Below are 18,988 nucleotides of genomic sequence, written 5' to 3'. Positions count from 1 at the left end.
ATGCGGGCTTCTCACTGTTGTGGCCTCTCCCGCTGCGGAGCACAGGCTCCGGACGCGCAGGCTCAGCGGCCATGGCTCACGGGCCCAGCCGCTCCGCGGCACGTGGGATCTTCCCGGACCGGGGCGTGAACCCGTGTCCCTTGCATCGGCAGGCGGACTCTCAACCACTGCGCCACCAGGGAAGTCCCTAGACTTTATTTTTTAAGAGCAGTTTTAGGCTTTCAACAAAGTTGGGAGGACAGTACGGGGACTTCCCATTTTCCCACAGCCCTCACACATGCAGAGCCTCCCTCATCAGTAACCCCCAGCAGAGGGGCACTTTTTTTTTTTTGACAGAAGTTGAACCTTTGTTGACACATCATTATTACCCAGAGTCCGTAGTTTAAGGGTCCACTCTGGATGTTGTACATTCTGTGGGTTTGGACAAATACGTAATGACACGTATCCATCATTGTAGTATCTCACAGAGTATTTTCGCTGTCCTAAAACTCCTCTGCGCTCCACCTCTGCGTTCCCCCCCGACCCCGGCAGCCACTGATCTTGTCCTGTCTCCATACTTCTGCCTTTTCCAGACTGTCACAGAGTTGGAATCATACAGCACGTAGCCTTCAGATTGGCTTCTTTCACTTGGTAAAGTGCACGTAAGCCTCCTCCATGTCTTGTCATGGCTTGCTGGCTCATTTCTTTCTTTAGTGCTGAAGAATATTCCGTTGTCTGGGCGTACCAAGTACTTGTTTTTCAAAATTCTTTTCTCTAACACTGTGTTTGCATCATAATCGTCCTGCACACCTCCCCAGTCTCTCTACAGTATAAAGTATAGTTTAAAAGAACTTTTATAAGTCTTGACTCTGTATTTCAGAAGTTGTATATCTGACGTGTAGATTAGACCATAAAGTAGTAAGTCTGAAATATCAGCCTAAAATTCACCTGCATGACAGTTGCCTTCAGACACTGCCTCCCGTGGGGCTGAGCTCAGATTCCAGGGAGGCTGTCTCTGCAAAGAATGTGCCGGACGCCTTTTGAAATTACATTCAGCACACAGTTTACCAGCACAAGGACATCCGAAGTTTCAGTGCTTGGTAGTCATACCTCAGCTCTTTCCCCAAATGGCATTACCAGGCTGTCTCACTGGGCCTGTCGTAGTTGAGGTAGGCTCCTCCGGCTGTCATACTCAGGGTGGTCCCCGAGGGTGAAGATCTACCTTCAGAAGAGCCACTGAATTTAGAACAGAAGGATGACTGCCTGCACACAGCGTGCCCAGAGCAGTTCCGGGCACATGGTTTGTGCTTTAAAAGTGTTGCCGTTGTTATTTAGATGTATATATTTTCTGACAAAGTTAATTAATTGCCAGTTTTTCTTTTTACATTTGCGTTCTTTATTAAAATGAGCAGTGACTTTGCATGTGTTTAGGATGGTAATAATTTTTTTTCAGTCACTGTACTTACATAATACTGCCACACAGAATCCATATTTTGCAAGACACTTGAGAGGTCGGGTTGCTGAAGTTTGGCACAGAGAAACATGTTCTAGGTACCCTGACTATTGTCAGCATTTTTGCCTGAAATGACCTTAGTCAAATGTAGCGGTGACAGAGAAGGGCCTGGTCAAAACATCGGTGGGCCACAGCCACTTCACGCACCATTAAATAGTAACTGGCTGGCTGTCTGTTTTGTGATCATCATTCTTAGCAGGAAGCGTTGGATTCTCTGTACCACTTATTTGTCTAGAACCGGAAGGTTAAAAAAAAAAGCCCTTAGTGGGCGAGTGAGCCCATGAAGGGATGAGGTTGGCCCTCATTGGATACAGACAAGAGTGCCGAGGGCCGGGCCCTGGAGCCGCCGGGGCAGGAGGCTGGCACCCCTGCTCGTGGGCTGTGATGGGGAAGCGCGGCCGGGCTGGCTCTGTCCCAGTGCCAGCCCTGGTGGCAGCTTTCCCACATTTGTTCGTGGATCTGAGCAGCTCGAAGGAAGGGCGGGGGCCTGCTTTCTGCCTGGAGCTGAAGGCCTCATGGGCGTGACAGGGTCAGGGAGGCCTCCGGGTGCTCTGGCTTTTCTTGTCCTCATGGTTCTGTGGATCCACATTACCCCCCTTCGTTTGGATAACGGTCGCAAACTCAGAACATATAAAAATAAAGCTAACTTTCAGACATACTCGCCTTTTCCATTCTTACCGTCCTCAGGTCTGGACGTCTCCTCTAAGGTAGAGACAAGGTGCCTTGGGCCCTGGGGCCGCCAGAGCGGGGCATGGCCGTGTGGCCTGTGAGCCCTGGCCGGCCCCCTCCCCACGCCAGCAGCTGGCCTCTGAGCTGCCAGGAAAGGCCGTGTGGGCAACGGACAGACCTCTCCTTCGGGGTTAACTGAGTGCAGCGGAAAACAGGCCCCGTGCTGTGCAAAAGCCTCACTGCTGGACAAAAGCCAGGCCAGAGCAAAACCGAGAGGTGGATTGCAGTTTACGACACAGACCCCACCCCGTGCTGGAGAGTTTTCACGTGGCTGTGATGAGCCAGCTCTTACAAGAGGTTCTTGTCTTCATTTTTAGTTAATGGCCTCATTTTCACATTCTCATAGAAGCTCACAGAACGAAGACAGTGTCACATGCACAGAGAGATCTGCACTTTCTGGTTAAGTCTAGGAAAAACCTCTCAAAAGTCAAAACATGTTCCCAGTTTTTGAGAGGAGCCAAAGTATGTCAGAATCAAAGCTACTCTGCTGTCTTTCTGTCCTAAAGCACCTTCAGAAACTGGCACAGCTCTTGTTCACGTGTTTCCTCTGGGTGCAATTAGGAAGCACCAGGGAATCCTAATGGGTTTTCAAGAAGAAAATGACAACGAAAGTTTCCGATGCACAAAATCCGCCAGACACCCGGGCTGCGAATGGGCTGCACATCCTGGGCAACACTTGTGAATCACTGAGACAGTGGAAGCCTCAGTTCGGAGCGTTACGGGCAGTGTTTCTTAGGGCTGTCAGGCTGAGGGAACGTGTGAATTGGCATTTGGCAAATCAACCCAAGCTTCAAGGTCAGTCATCATCCTGATTTTTTTAAATTGAAATACAGCGTGCGCACCGAAAAGTGGGAAGAGCCTATGTGTGTTGTTTGCAAATAATTGTAAAGCAGCCGTGTGTAACCAACACCTAGGTCAAGGCGAAAAACACTGCCAGACTTCGCTGAGCCCCTCCCCATCCGAGCTCCTTATCAGGCATCCCTGCCCTCCTCTGGTTAGCTCCTGTGCACGCGGCCTACACAGTGTGCTTTGGGTTGGCCGTCTTTGAAATTCATATAAATGGAATCACGGCTTGCATTGTTTTGTCATTTGTCACTCAAAAGCATGGTTGTGAGATTCAAGGAAACGGTTGCATGTAGTTTACCGTATAGTATTCCATTGCAAGAAGATATTAACGTTTATTCATTCATTCAGTTGGCAGACATGTGGCTCATTTCCACTTTGGGGCTATCACAGTTAATGCTGCTATGAACTTTTTCGTACATGCATGTATGCTGGCACGTGAGCATGAGGTTTCTTAAGGAATGGAATCTCTGTGTCTTGCGTATCTCTGCGTCTTGATCGTACCAGTTTTTACTCCCATCAGCAGTATATGAGCTCCCTTTCCTTTACCTTATCCACACTTGATGCGGTCACTTAAAAATTTTTGCCATTCTGATGAGTATAATATGTCCTTGTGATGTTATTTTAAATACTCTAATTAGTAATAAGTACATTTTGATTTTTTGTTGATCATTTGGTTTATTGACCATTTGGATTTCCTGTGTCATGAAGATGTTCGAGTTTTTTTTTATTCCTATATTTATGTTTTCTTTTTTTTTTTTTTTTTTTTTGCGGTACGCGGGCCTCTCACTCTTGTGGCCTCTCCCGTTGCGGAGCACAGGCTCCGGACGCGCAGGCTCAGCGGCCATGGCTCACGGGCCCAGCCGCTCCGCGGCACGTGGGATCCTCCCGGACCGGGGCACGAACCCGTGTCCCCTGCATCGGCAGGCGGACTCCCAACCACTGCGCCACCAGGGAAGCCCCCACCCCCTCTTGACTGGGGACTCTGGGAGCTGCTGGGAGGGGAGGAGGGGTGGAGAGGCCACCAGCATGGCCTGGGTGACCCATAGAGTTCATCACCCCCGGAGACTAATGACATTTGGACCAAGGACAGTGCTAACAGATGCTTAGGCACATGCAGTATGCTGACGCTTTGGTACCTGCTGGGTGTTGTCGAGTCCAAAGTCCTCCAGAAGCGCCACACTGTTTGTGTTCTTCATTTAAGCCTTTGTGTCTTAGAACTATTTTTGACCCTTGGCTATGCTTTATTAATGTCAAATGTCATTAGTACTAGACCAACAATTATCTTCCATAATTTGGATGGGGTGACTTAACGTTCTCTACTCGAAATTTTAATTTCATTTTGAGCTGTTTATTGTTACTTCCAAAGGCGTTTTGCAGAGGTAGTCACTCTGACTGGTATCTGAGAGCTTATCTTATCTTTCGAGATTTCTTTGAAGAGAAAGGGGCTCTATTTCAAGTGTTATAAAACCTGCCGCTCCTTCGCTGATGTGTGGGCAGAGCTCAGAAGCTCTGCGGTCAGACTGGCCGGAGGAAGGACCGCACTGGGCCTCCCCCACGTGTCCTCCCATCGGCTGTGGCCCCTGAGGAGGGCTTAGGAGCAGTGGGGTGGGTGCTGGAGCCTGCATCCAAGCCAGGCCCGCCCACTTCAGGTGTGTGACCTCGGACAGGACCTCAGCCTCCTCTGTCTGAGTTTTCTCATCAGTAGAATGGGTTTTTAACACCTCCCGCAGGTGGTGTGTTTGTGAAGGTTGAATACTTTCTGTGAGTGCTTGTAACAGCCCCTGACACATGTTGTACACTCTGCAGGTGATAACACCCGCTGCTGCCATTACTTTTATTATTATTACTGTTATTATTTTATACAGATAAACTGGCAGTCTTGGCTTACATGAGAGACACTTAATTCCTCTGGCAAAGCTTTGCTTACATGGAAGGTAGAAATTCATTCAAGCCAGCAATTCCTTTATTCCAAAGAGCACAGAGCACTATAGAAATACCCTCCTACCTGGCTGCCAGGGCCTTGAGTGGGCTCTGTCTCTTCTGGGCTCTCACTGGCTTCTCTTCATAAGCTTCTCGGTCGTCAGAGCCCAGTGATCTCAGGTTACATCACACCCTTCTGTGCCATCTCCAAAGTGCAGCTTACTGCCGGCAGTACCCCTGGATGTGAGTTGAGACTCTGGGGCAGTAGCTTTTCTTGAGAAGTTTACTGTGTCCAGAAAGCCTCTCCCTGAGGAGGTCTCCCCTGCAGCCCAACAGCTGAGGTTGTGTAGCGCGGGGTGGGGTCTGTGTGCATGTGTCATTGATGCCTCACGTACAGCTCATATCTGACGGGAGAACTGGGGTGCCTGCCCTTGTTAGAGGACGGAGGCCAGGCACCAGGGAGCATTCATCCAGAGGTGTTTAAAACGTCCCTCCTCCTGTGTGTGCCAGGATCTGCAGCGGCCCAGCCCAGAGTCCCTGCACACAGGTGAGCACACGTTCCATAGAAGGGCTCAGGATGACACGGTGGCAGTATAGTGTGCGGGGGCCAGGAGAGGGGGGAGGGGGACCCCCCATGGGACAGGCCCTGCTCCGTGTCGTGAGCCTCTGCTACATGCCCGGCATGTGCCAGGCTCTGCTGAACACATTACACGCAGTGGCTCCTGTGGAGTCTCAGAAGTGACATTAGAGCCCTGCCCCAAATACACATGGAACCGCTTGGTGGCCCCAGGCCCTGTGGTTTAAGTTAGAAGTGGCCTTGGTTGGTTCTGATCTGAGACCTGTTGTGTGGCAGACGCCAGACCGACTGCCTCTTACCACGCCCGGCTTTGAGGTGGTGAGTAAGATGACTCCAGAATGCGCAATGGACAAAATTAGTTTCGGTGCCGTAGGATCCTTTACCACAAAACCCTGTGGATGTGAGGTACCTGCAAGCCCAGCCCTCGCTTGGCCACAGGCGCTTTGGAGTGGGGAGCACGTGGTGACTGCGGCCCCGAGCGGGTATCATCTTCCCGTGACTTCACCGCCACACTGACAGGCTCGCTGGGCGGGGTGACAGCAGCCAACCTTGGGTGCCTGCGCTTTAGCCCTCTGGGATCTGTGAAGGGCAGAGGGCTCATCTCGGCCAGGGGCCAGGCTGGGGACCGTGGTTCGGCGGTTCTTCACCCACGTGATGACGCTGACGGGCCTGGCGAGATGGGAGGACGGCTCAGGCTCCCGAGAGGGGCCTTCGAGCTGGGACCAGCTCATCTCTCCCTTTAGACGTTGGGTTGACGGAAAGCAAGTCGTGCATACTGAGGACAGTGAATGGAGCCTTTGTTCCAGAATCATTAAGAAACAGGTTATGCACAGAGACAACATTTCTCTGGACCCTTGTATGTTAGGATATTTCTGTCAAAATTCAGCAGTGTTGTATTGGGCCTTTGTACCACTTCTTTGATGTTCTAGTTCCCTAGAGATTGAAGAGGCCGAAAGGCAGCCTCGGCTTTCAAAGCAGTGGTGTTTCTGAGATGACTTTTTCCCTCGATAAAGACTGAAACTCTCTCCTCCTTCTTGTAGGACATACTAAACATGAGTATTATTTTATGTTCTCCAGACTGTGACCTACAGTTTACAAATCTGGCAATTATTTGTTCCCCCATCCTCTTCTGTTAGTTGGGGTTTATTTTACCGTGTTCAGTATTAACGATTAGCCGTTAATTGGCAAATGAGAGCATACACATACATTGATTTATACATGCTGTTAGGATACACTACGAAACCTAGAACAGTCCGCATCGGCATGGCACTGAAACACTTGAACCACAGATGTGCCCTTGTATTAAAATGCAAAAATGCAGAGGGAAATTAGACATCAGATAGACCAACAATTTGGAGAAGGAAGAGGGAGCCCAAAGGGTGGTTTGTGGTGGTTACTGAACACACACTGGTTTCCAGCACCGTGAGAGGAGGCCGGGTGCACAGGCTGCACGATGAAGACTTGCACTTTAGTTTTCTGAGTGAGAAGAGTGCGTAGTTTAACTGAGTGACTTACGTGGAAGTTGAGAGAATCGTTGCAGATGGAGGCAGAGCTGGGATGCACTTCACTGCGCAGTGAAGTTTTCTTAACATTTGGAGGTAGAGTCACCTCTGCAGAAGTGGGTGGGACTTCGTACAGGAACACTAACGGTGTTTTTCAGGTTTATTTCCTCCGCGAGGACCCTCTCTTGTCTGTGCCCCGTGTCATAGGTAAGTTGCCCTCCCTCCTCTGCCCCCGCCTCGCCCCACTCAGGTGCCCCCTTTGGCGTGTTTGGACAGGCTCCTCCTGCAGCAGCTGGAGCCTCATTGGAGCCTGGGGTTCCCTGGGCAACCGTTTGGGAAATGCCTTTTTTTTTTTTTTCCTTCTCTCCTCAGAAAGTGAATACTTGAAGAGCAGGGCAGAGGTGGGTCAGGACGCCTGCAGACGGGGTCGGGGTCGGAGACCTGCGCCCACCGGGAGCGCGGCCCCCGAGGTGCACAGTCTCTCCGACTCGCGTGGCTGGGAGGGAAGCAGAGCTGGTTATCTCAGCAGGAGGAGAAGTCATCCTGTCGGTGTCACGTTCCGTGCCCCTTTTTTCCTTCGGCTGACAGAAATTGCCATATTTTGAAGTGTTTGGCGTTCAGCAACGTAAAGCATTTTCAGAACATTTTAAAACCGAACCGACTACTTTGCAGAGTCTGAAAAATTATGCCGTTTTCCCATAGTCTAATTGAGAAGATACTAGTTTAGATGTGGAAGCTGTTTATTAAGCATCCTCACCTTGAGGGAGGTCTTGTCATGATGTGGCAGAAGAGGACATGGTTTTGCGGAAGCCCAATGACATACTCTTGCCTGGTATGGGGCGTCCTGTTCTCAGACCAACTTCATCAAAGGTTTCTGACGTGTGTTCTGTGGCCTACTAAGTAGTATGCTTTGGAAGGTTTGCCAGTACATAAATTCCTTGCCATAAATGGGTTTGTTGTCTAAAAATAATTTTTAAAAGTATCCTGGAAGCAAAATTAAATGTAGGTATTATGTATAGTAGACATATTTGTTATATGTATATTATACATTTTATATTAAATATAGATATATATATATTACACATCTACAGGTATATTAATATGTAAAACACCATTGATAGATATTACACATATAGTTTTGTCCGTGCACACATATATATCCTGAAAAGTTAGTAAAATCTTTTATCATTTAAATGTTTTAATTTAAATAGTTGAAGTTGTCCAGTACCAGTTCCTTTAAAAGCTTATTTTTTCATTCAACAAATATTTATTGGTTCCTTCCATGTTCTAGGCCAGAGTTTTGCAAGCCTTTTCTGTAAAGGGCTACATTTAGTCAGTAGTTTGGGCTTTGCTAGCCATACTATCTCCATCACAACTCGCCAGCTCAGCCATTGCAGCGTGAAAGCAGCCGTAAACAATTCATAAATGAATGAACATGGCTGTGTGCCAGTAAAACTTTATTATGGATACTGAAGTTTGAACTGCAAATAATTTTTGTGTGTCACAGATTGGTATTCTTTTGATTTTTTTCCCCAACCATTTAAAAATATGAAACCTACTTTTAACTTGCAGCCATGCAAAAACATGGGCCATAATTTACCACCCCCTGTTCTCAGCAGCCTTCTAGACACAGCAGTGACCAGAGCAGAGTCCCTGTCATAGCGGGGCCTGCGTCCCGGGCACCTGCAGGACTTTAAGTAGCACTGATTTCAATAACTGAAAGTTAGGTGGCGTCTTTCTCATCAGACGGTTCCAGGTTTAATGTTTTAACTCACCTAACTTGACTTTAAAAGTGAATTGGGCACATACATCTGCTGGTTGTGGACTCTTTTTCTGTCTCGGTTAGTCCCCCAGCCTACATCCTTCTGCCCTGCCCTGTCTCCTCACCTACCTGGTACAAGGCTGCAGGGCTCAGCGTGGAGCCCGCGTCCTCCCGAATCCCCATGCACCGCTGCCGCCAACACGAGTGCTCGGCGGGGGGTGGGGCAGGGACCACTTCTCGCTTGGACTCACCAGGCCCTGTGGTTTCCAGGTGCTCAGTCCCACACTCGTCTCTGTGGCTCCTTCAAGGCACCACGTGTCCTGATGAAGAGCTGGCTGGACTGTCGAGTCCTCATCCTAGTGCTGATCGCAGGGTTCTTTGAAGGCAGTTTTGTAACAAACAGGCTCACGCCTTCTATTTGGGGTCGCCATGGAAACGTTAGAAGCTGTCTTTCTAAAGCCAGGCAGACAATAAAGCACTTCGAGTGTTAAGTAAGGATTAGAGGCTCTAGAAGACGTTTAATTTTCTCCCCCACTCTTGCTTGCTTTCTGTCTCCGTAGAGAGGGAACAAGAGGGTGATGTGAATATTAACCGGGGCACGCTTTCATCTCCCTGTGACCCTCGAGGCTCGGCCTTTCCTGTGCTAACGAGGGGAGGTGTGCGTGCATATTTATAAGCCGGGCTTGGGCATCAGACCCAGCTCCCGGCGGGGAGCGGGGTGGGGCGGCTTTCCGTGCTTCTCTTTTCGACGCAAACGCTACGAAAGCAACGACTATTAAAATTTGGTTTTTTAATTATTATTAATTAAAGAGATCCTAGACAGTAGTGCCAAAATGTTCCCACTGGAAATAGGGACAAATTAGAGGACCTTTGTGTGGTATTTAATTTGTAGGCGGACAGTACAAACCCCAAAATGCTGTGCTTGCTTAGGGCAGAGGTGTAGCGCACACCTTGCGAATCTGCCCAAGAAGAGCGTGGAGGAAATAAGATAAAGAGGAAATAAGATCAGTTTCACTTACAAAGAATATGAACTATATGCATTTAAGTGAAAGTGTTGGGGGTTGCACTGTTGTTCGTGTGTTACCTCTGATATTCGAGGTTCTGGAAGGGCACTGACCCCACCGTGGCCGTATGGCCTTCCTCCCCCCGACCCCCCCATGCCCTCCACTTAGCGTCCTTTTGCCCTTGGAATACCGGTTTTGGAAGAAGACTAAATTGCCTTTGCTGCCTTGGGCTCCAGTGCTGCTTCCGCTGGGTTGTTGATATGGCGGCTGTACCAGGAGCCCGACCCTTGGGAGACTGGTGACGGTCACGTCCGTTCCTGAAGCCGTGCGGCCCGGCAGGTCTGTCCGTCAGGAAAATCGTCATTAATCTCATCCTCTTCCGAGCTCCTTTTTTCCTGCATATAAAACGGGGATCGTGTAAGTTTTTTACAGAAATGAGATACTAAGCACTTCTTAGAACACCGTTATGGGACTTCCACAAAATGTGCTAGTTACCCCCGCAGATGAACATGATTGAAATCCACCCTTGCATCTGTCCACATGGGAATTCTCCTGTGTTTTGTTGTCATGGACCTCTTATTTGCACGGTCCAGCTTCCTTGCCCAGGTTGCATTTACTTTCATCTAGTCTCTCAACCCTGCAAAGCCCTGAGTCAGGAAACCACACCAAGAACTGCTGCAGAAGGAAAAGCACAGCCTGTGTGGGTCACTACAGTGCCACGATGCCTTCCTGTGTGCGCGCACACACACACGGTGAGTGGGAAATAGCGTTTGCTCACTTGGACATCAGGCAAACATTTCCCAGCACCGTTCTTGGAACAGAGGACAGAAAGGTAAATAAGACATCAGACTTGCTTATGAGGAGTTCACAGGGTGTTCAGGCGGACAGAGATATAAACATAATCATAGCTCACATGACATCAACAAGCACATTGAGAATCCACTCTGTGTCAGGACCGAGCTGTGTGCTGGGGATCTAGAGGTGGATTCTGTGTGGCTCCTGGCCTTGAGAAGCTCACGGACACCTAAGCAGATAAGTAAGTGCAATGGGATGAGAGCTAGTTCCAAAAAAAAAAAGGGTGGGGGGTGGGGGGAGAGCGTTTTGGAAATGCAGAGCAGGCACGCCTAGCTTATGCTGGTGACAAGGGGGAGCTGGGACAGAGAGGGTGGGCTTCCAGGAGCGTGAGCTCGGCTGTGCGCCCTGTGGGGAAGGGGCAGGTGAGGGGAGGCGTGTCCCGGAGCAGGGCCTCGTGTGTGGACAGACAGGTGGGGCCTGGCGAGGTGATGTTGACGGAGGCTGGGGTGTGAAGGGCACCTGGCACAGGGATGCGGGGACCCTCTGCAGGGGTCTTATTTGCCCTGTAACTGAAACCATTTGACAGTTCGAGCTCTGGGTGGTGGTTCCTTCCCCCAGAGACACAGCATTGGCAACTGGCAGTGACAAGGCTGGCATCACATTCCTCGATCACAGAGCCAATCAACCCTCCAGTTTTGAGGTGCTTGTGATGCATTTCTGGGAATTTCCCTTTTCTTTCAATTATATTTAAGCTTCCTGGTTAGGAAGCTTCAGGAAGCAGCGTTTTGCATCTGTCGTTTGGCGTTAGAGAGTTATTATACCCTATGAACTAGAATTCTCTAGGCTTACGTGCTTTCTTGCCTAAATTTACCCTCAGATGTTCGCTTCCCCAGTCGGTTCTCATGATCACTGCCTCCCCCTTTTCCTACAACAAGTGAGGAAATGGATTTGAGTAATGATGATGTCGTCCTGCATGAGAAATCAATTGTAGCGAATGATTCATTGTTGAGAAATTTACTGATGTGTTGGAAGTTTCTGTCGCCCAGGATCATTTTTTTTATTCTCTATCCTGTCACAAAGTGGGGGGTTGGTGATGTGGCAAAGAAGGAGAAACGCAGATTTAGGGGTTTTTTGTTGTTGTTGTTGTTGTTTTCGGTACGCGGGCCTCTCACTGCTGTGGCCTCTCCCGTTGCGGAGCACAGGCTCCAGACGCGCAGGCTCAGCGGCCATGGCTCACGGGCCCAGCCGCTCCACGGCATGTGGGATCCTCCCGGACCGGGGCACGAACCCACGTCCCCTGCATCGGCAGGCGGACTCTCAACCACTGCGCCACCAGGGAAGCCCAGATTTAGGTTTTATGTGTTGTGAGTATTTGTGTGGATTCATCTCCGGGAAAGGAGTACAGTCTTCTAAAGGACCTGGGCTTTGTCATGAGAGGATGACAGGTAATGGCGAGATGAGAACACTTTCCCCACCGAAGGGGGCGGCTAACTGTAGAATCACATCAGCTGGGCGCCGGCAGTTTCCATTCTTTGCCCTTTGGAATAGGTTAGCCATTTATACCTCCGAGTGGTTTTGATGATAAGCCTCTTAAGACCAGTGGGGTCATTTACTCCACAGCGTTTGCTGGTCCTCTTCCTCATGCAGCCCCGTGGCCCGTCCTGGAGGAGCTGGGGAGGCGGGCCGGCCGGCAGCTGGTTCCTGTGTGAGGTCCCAGTGTGATCCGGACTGCGGGCCAGTGTGGGCTGTGTTGGAGGGACTGACAGGGAGCAACCACAGAATGCTTCCTGAACACGAAACTGGTGCATTTCCTGTGTTTCATTTGCCTAACTTTAGTCTCAGGCTCACTTTTTAGTTTCCTTTGAGGTTATTGCACTAGGGAAACAGTTTGATACACTTTCTTTGTGCATATGGCGGCCTTTCTCTGTGGCTTCCTGTGTCCAGACGAGGAGCCAGAAGCGTCTCGGCCCCAGCCTCACCGCCGTGCTGGGACGCGCGACGGGATCAGGAGTGCCGACTCTCCAGCTGAAGGACCCGCCTCTCATACCTTTTGGGGGCACAGAGCCCCGGTTCTGGCATCAGAAATGCCTGCATGGGAAACGTCTGGTAATAAGGAGAAAGGGCTTTTTTTCCTGCTACCTTCCATCTGATCTTGGGCAGGGGGGCCTCTTTTCATTGGAAAAAGTGTCTGTTCCACGCTTGGCACTTTGTTTCTTCCGAACCAACAGAGGGTGCCGGGCCCACTGTTCTTGGTATCTCTGTGTGTCCCTGGATCCAAGACTACAGCAGTTTTTATACAGCCTTTAGAGAAGGACATCTAGCCGCAACTTAATGCCTTTGTGAGGTTTACGCAGCTCTTGGTAACTAAATCAAAGACTTCAGAAAACAATGCAGTGATTCTATATTCTTCGTAAGGTGTCTTCCGTCTGCTGTGAAAGACGCTGCGCACAACATTTAAAATTAGGGCCAGGGCACAGTAAGGCACAAGGATGAGATGCTTTCTCAAGGGCACAAGGATTCAGACTGAACAGTAAATCCTTCAGAGTCTTCCTTCATCTTTAAAATATGGAATGAGGGAAATTCCATGGTGACTCCCAGCAAACAATTCTTATCTGTAACTGGGCTTACTTTAAACAAGGTGGTTTTCTTGTCTGATTCCAGCCTGGCATCTTCATGCCTCATCCTGTAACGCTCTTATTCCTTGCCTGCTGACTCAGTAACATAATCATCCAACGTATGTGTGTGCGCGCGCACGCGCATGTGCAGTCCTACACACAGGCTTGTGTTCACATACCTCAGATGTGACTGCTCTAAGCCTTTGCTTCCTCGTTCGTTCATTCAGTTCAGTATCTCTGTGGGCCGGTTGCTGGACATCTCTCACACACACCACACACACACACACACACACACACACACACACACACACACACACACACATCGGACATACATGCGTATATGCATGTCTTATACCTTTTTAATTATTTCTCGCTTTGCACGCGTATTCATAGCACATCCTCAAGAAAAATGTGTTGATTCTGCGTTTTTAGGGCTGCTTGCTCCTCTCCTGCTTTTCCAGTAATGCTCGTGGGAAGTTCTAAAGCAGGAAAGTGCATTGGCAGATTCCTTCACTCTGGTTCCAGTTCTAACCCAGTGGGTGGTGTACGCCATCCGAAACCTCACGGAGGACAATAGCCAAAACCAAGATTTGATTGCAAAGATGGAGGAGCAGGGCCTGGTAGACGCGTCCCTACTTAAAAAAGTGGGTTTTGAAGTTGAGAAGAGGGGTGACAAGTTGATCCTGAAGTCTACTAGTGACACACCTCAGCTGGTAAGTATGCCAGAAGGAGTGGTAATTCCCTTTACCGCTGTAGAAAGTGGTCCCCGCTTCCCCATCACCTTGGGCGGGACACAGTTCCTCTATAAGAACCTGGATGGGAGTAATTTTGCCTTCTAAGATGGCAAAGAAAGCCCTAAATTTAATTGCAAGTAATTTTTCACTCAGGCTTTATGCTGCCATTTTCTTAAGAGAGTTGAAATTTCAAACTCGTTATAGGGGAAAAATAGAAAATGGTATCGAAATTTTCACGTGGTCTAAAAGTTTTTGGCAGTAATTAGACTTTCTTTAAAAGATAGCTAATGTTCAGCAATGAAAAGAACAGAAAACTCCTTGCATGATATTGAATGAGTTGTTTCAGGTTTCTTTCCGTTACTTCTATCGTTGACCAAAATTCTCTGTATTTTCTTTCATTTGACTGTTCTTGTAAATAGCTCTGTTACAGCTGCAGTTTTGTTTCTTTTTTCTTCTTAGTGAATGAACTCTCCATCCAAAACTCTGAATTTTTGGAATCTGTTTCATGGAGTTTTCATCTTCCGCAGTATGTGAATTTGCGAGTGTTTGAAGATTTATTAAGTACAAATTCAAGAACCCGTGAATCTTTTAGACAATAGAGTTAAATGTGTATAAGCTTAAAAGTGAAAGTACATGAGTATTCTGTGGTTTCTTTGCTTTAAAAATGTAATTGTCTGGTTTGCTTTTGTCCCCGTGGATACAGTGTGCGTTTAAGTGATACATTGTACTTACTGTGGCCGCAGATAAATCCCTCTTGTTGAGCGCATGTCCCTTCCTTGGCAAAGACTTGGAAGTTTGCTCGGGTCCGCTTGCTCCTCCTCGGCAAGTCGGCCTCCTTCCCTTCATTGTCTCTTCCCGTGGGGTTTTCTGGGCTCTGGCAGGCAGTTGATGTAATTTCTCACTGTGATTAATTCTAGCAATCTCTTTTCACCCCTTCGGCCTTTCCAAAACATTGACAAGACTCGTTTCCAGTTAATTAATTCGAGAGATGCTGAAGAACAGAGGGCTGTCCCTCGTCACTTTAGGTCCTGGGCTGTGTTGTCACTGAGCCCTGTCCCTTTGGAATGGGGCGGGAGTGAGCGGGTGAGGGGATGTGGGGGCCATTAACTCTTCCCTTTCCAGATCACCCTAGACTTGGGCTTCTCCAGACCCGTGATGTTTACCAGCCAGTGTCTGCATCTTACCCACTGTTAAGGCTGTAAGTGGGAAGGAGTAGTTAGTTCATGGTCGTCTCTGTGTGCCGGGCCACAGTATTAAACACTCATCCGTGTCTTCCTCAGTTTAAAAAGCACCAGTCTTAGAAAGGCACACCACTCAGTTTTGGCCAGGGCTTCACTGGAGTTGCAAGAGTAGCTTTGAAGAGGTGGGAGGTTAATTGACCTGTGTCTGTCTGTCTGTCTGTATCTCTCTCTGTATATATACACCCTCAGAGGTAGAACTGGATTAAGTGAGCACTAAAATCTTTGTAACCACCCAGATCATTAATACAATCCACAAAAACTCTCATGGGAGGTCCTGTTGCAGACGCTTAAAACATGTTATCTTCTTGAGCAGCCATGTTATTAAAAACTAAAATATCTTGTGAGATTTTGCACAGTTCCTGTTGAACCTTCCAAAATGAAAACAGCAAAGACCCAACCAGAAGTTCTACAGAAATACCGACTGTTCCAGAGTAAAGTGCTCCTGTTTCTGTAGCCATACTTAAATTGCTTTGTAAAAAACAGCTTTAAGCACGTTAAGAACAAAATAAAAGTTTTCCCATGTGCGATCTGATGCCCTCTGTATAACTGAAGAAATACCAGCTTCTAGGACTGTGATAATCTATGAATAACATTTTTTTTCCTCTCATTTGTGACATTCCGTCAGTAAAGAATCCTTTGCAAAATTCAAAATGCACGAAGAAGTCATTCTCTTCTGGGACACAAAGAGTTAAAACCTTATTCTCTAAATAGAAGTCTGGCCAAAGGGAAAAAGCAGTGGGGGGCCCTTTTTCCTTTTAACAAGTTTGCAATAGACACTTCTTTTTTTCCTCTCAATGGATGTATGCACACCAGTGGCATCACACAAACATGTCGGTATGAGCCATATAATAACAAACACAAATAAATAAAAGGGAGCCTGTGAGAATACAGAATGGGATGATGGTTATGTGTTTTCTAAGTAGGAAATGTAGGGCTTGCATAGTGAAAACATGCCGATGGCTGCATTGTGGCAGCTTTTGATGCCTTTGGACAGATTAATTCCTGAGCACAACAGCTTCCCTGTCCTCTGCCAGCGGACTTAGAGCTTCTGAGAACCTTGTTTTACATGCTACAGAGGATTAAAGCACCACCTCAATCAGTCATTTAGAAGGGGAAAAAAAAAAAGGCAGGCCAGCCTTACAAAATTTGTAAAGAGACAGAATGGTCACAGCAAGTTTTGTGACCGTATTATTGCTTTCAAGAGCAAACTGACAAAGCAGTTCAATTTCTTAGCCTGCTTTATTCTAAAAGGTAGCGGAGAAAGGCTTTTCTGCTCGACATCGAGTTCAAGTATTTGCAGAATGATTTCTTTAATACCTTAACAGTGGGTGTTAATATTTCAGAAATATTTATTTTCACAGTTTTAGTAATAAACCATTAGAATTTGTCCACGTGTCTGTATATATGAATACATCTCATGGGTTTGGCTTTCTTGGAAGCTAATGCCAGATGCATTTTTGTTCAGTAAGTTCTGAAGCTAACCACCACGCTTTGGAAACTGCTGAAAGATGTCCATTTTGCAAAATGGGAGGTGGAGGAACGATTGAGGTCGTTTGGGCTACCAGTTTAGTAAATCTTAAATCAAAAAATTCAGATTTTACGTGTGGGTATCTTGCGTCCATTAACTTCTGAAGGCACTGATCTGCTCTTAACAGCAACACCTGGGATTTAAATGTTACTTAAGTGATTTTTCACTATCCTTTAATTATATGAATCATGATAAGATGAATAAGTAAACAAAGGTGATGGGACAAAAAATGCCAGTTTTTGTTTGCAAGAGGAAGACGTAAATATATATATATATATATATATATATATATATATATATTTCGCCATCGGTAAGTTCTCCACATAAAGGAATCAATTTTTGTATGAGAGGCAGTAAAATTAAGACAGAATTTTTAAATGCAGAGAAGGGAAGCAAGTACCTTAACATTTAAAGTCTGCCACAAAACCAGTCCTTTGGAGGAAAAAGGCCCTCTCAGTGCTGTCCAAGGTTCTGATCATTTCAGCTCCAGTGGCCTGAATATGGAAAATCAATTAAAAACCTTTTTTAAAGTTCAGATTTTTTCCCTTGTATTTATATGATAGAATATGTTTTCTTCCCTGCACATTTTAATATATGTATTTGGATTTTTTCAGGTCAAATGTTATCTAGAGAGTATTTTACAATATAAATTTGATTTACCATCTACAGTATATATGAATTTTAAAGGAAAGCTTTTTCTGTAAATGTAGTGGTTACAGTGTTAACTCATCCGTCAGGCTTTCCTCATCACAGCCAAAGACAATTATGACAATGGAAATGACCTTCTGAAGGTTTTGATAGTTGTTTATTCTTGCTTAAACTGCAGCCTTAAATTAGGAACATTAAGTTAAATGTTTCTTTTTGTTTAAACAACGTAATGTACATTCTTCATCTATATATGAAATTGTGTTATGCTGCTTTTACAAAATTCAGTTAGGCGAGAGCTTGCCTGATGTTTTACAGCCTGGATCTAGTTTTCACCGCCGCTGTGTATAGCATGGTGGTTGAGAGCATAAACTGAGTGAGGGCCTGGGCCCCAGGCCCCTTCTGCGGCTGCGCAGCTGCGGGCAGATTCTGTCATCACTAACGTGGGGCTTGTCAACACCAGCAGCGTCCGGGAGTGTGTAGGAGGATGAACCTAAACGAGCGTGGAGTGCTCGGGGTGGTGCCTGGCTGGCTCGTGGGGAACACTCGCTGATGCTGGCTGTGTTCTTGCTGCAGCGACACGCACTTCTAAGCCTCTGACACCTTCATCGTGAGCCCAGCTGACGGACGTGCGTGGGAACTGCGCCCAGTCTCTTGCTCCCCCTCTCGCCACAGTGCTGGGCATACAGTAGGTGCTCACTTCGTGTGTTTTGTGTCTTTAGCAGATACCTGTATGATGCTTTCTGTGTACCGCACGGCGTTCTAAGCACCTTAAAAAATATTCATCACTTTATCCTCATCGTAATTATACAGTCTGTTCCAGTATTAATCCCATTATATGAATGGCAGAGGTTAATGCCCGGGGTCACGCAGCAGTAAATGCTTAATGATTAATTGCTGTGGTTAATTAGAAGGGAATGAATGAGGGAAAAAATATGGCTTCCTTCCCCAGAAGCATAGAGAGTAAATGTAGCAGAAATGCCTAAACTGTGGCTGTAGACGGGGGAGGGCCAGGGGAGCTTCACGGGTAGAGCACGGGCTTTGCAGTTAGAACAATCCAAGCTCAGATCTCACCTCCACTTCTTGCTAGCTGCGTGGCCTCGAGCAGGTCACTTAACCACTCAGCCTAAGTTTCCTCCTTGAGCAGTGTACCAGGCAGGTCCTGGGGATACAGCAGTAAACAAGACACAGTCCGTGCTCTTGTGAAGCTTACATTCTGATGAAAATGACAAAGTTAACAAGCAAACAGATAAAAACAAGAGCATCACATATTGTAGTAAATGCCATAAAGAAAATAAATAAGGTGAGGCTTTAGGTTTAGTTTTGACTTTCAGGTGACCAAGAAGGCAACAGCAAGAGAAAATTCACTCAGACAGATGATTCTTTTCTTTCCTTTAAGTAAGCTAAGTAGTCATTGTGAGCATCAGAGGGGAGGGGCTGTGTTTCCAGGGACTGTTCTGTCAGCTTCTATCCCACCCTCCCTCGCTCTCCGTGCCTCGCTGTCTGTCCCTCTCTCCCAGCCAGCCGTCTAGAGACCACCTGTGGATGTTCTTGCCCTGATCTGCACAGTGGTTGGAGCCATCATAAGGTCAGCATGC

General features: G+C 47.4%; 1 protein-coding gene across 1 annotated transcript in view; it reads left to right on the top strand.

The window, feature by feature from the left end:
* ATXN10 (ataxin 10) overlaps window positions 1-14,755 on the top strand; it is a 158,397-nt gene extending 143,642 nt beyond the window's left edge. The window contains exons 11-12 of the mRNA XM_007453909.1: window positions 13,768-13,955; window positions 14,436-14,755. Coding sequence (XP_007453971.1) covers window positions 13,768-13,955; window positions 14,436-14,438 — 191 coding nt within the window. The 3' untranslated portion in view covers window positions 14,439-14,755. The remainder of the gene's footprint in view (window positions 1-13,767; window positions 13,956-14,435) is intronic.
* The last annotated feature ends 4,233 nt before the right edge of the window (window positions 14,756-18,988 follow it).

This window comes from Lipotes vexillifer, unplaced genomic scaffold (assembly GCF_000442215.2).
Source record: "Lipotes vexillifer unplaced genomic scaffold, Lipotes_vexillifer_v1.1 scaffold382, whole genome shotgun sequence".
NCBI lineage: Eukaryota > Metazoa > Chordata > Mammalia > Artiodactyla > Lipotidae > Lipotes > Lipotes vexillifer.
Note: the sequence above shows the minus strand (reverse complement) of the source record. Positions and strands in the feature narration are given on the sequence as shown.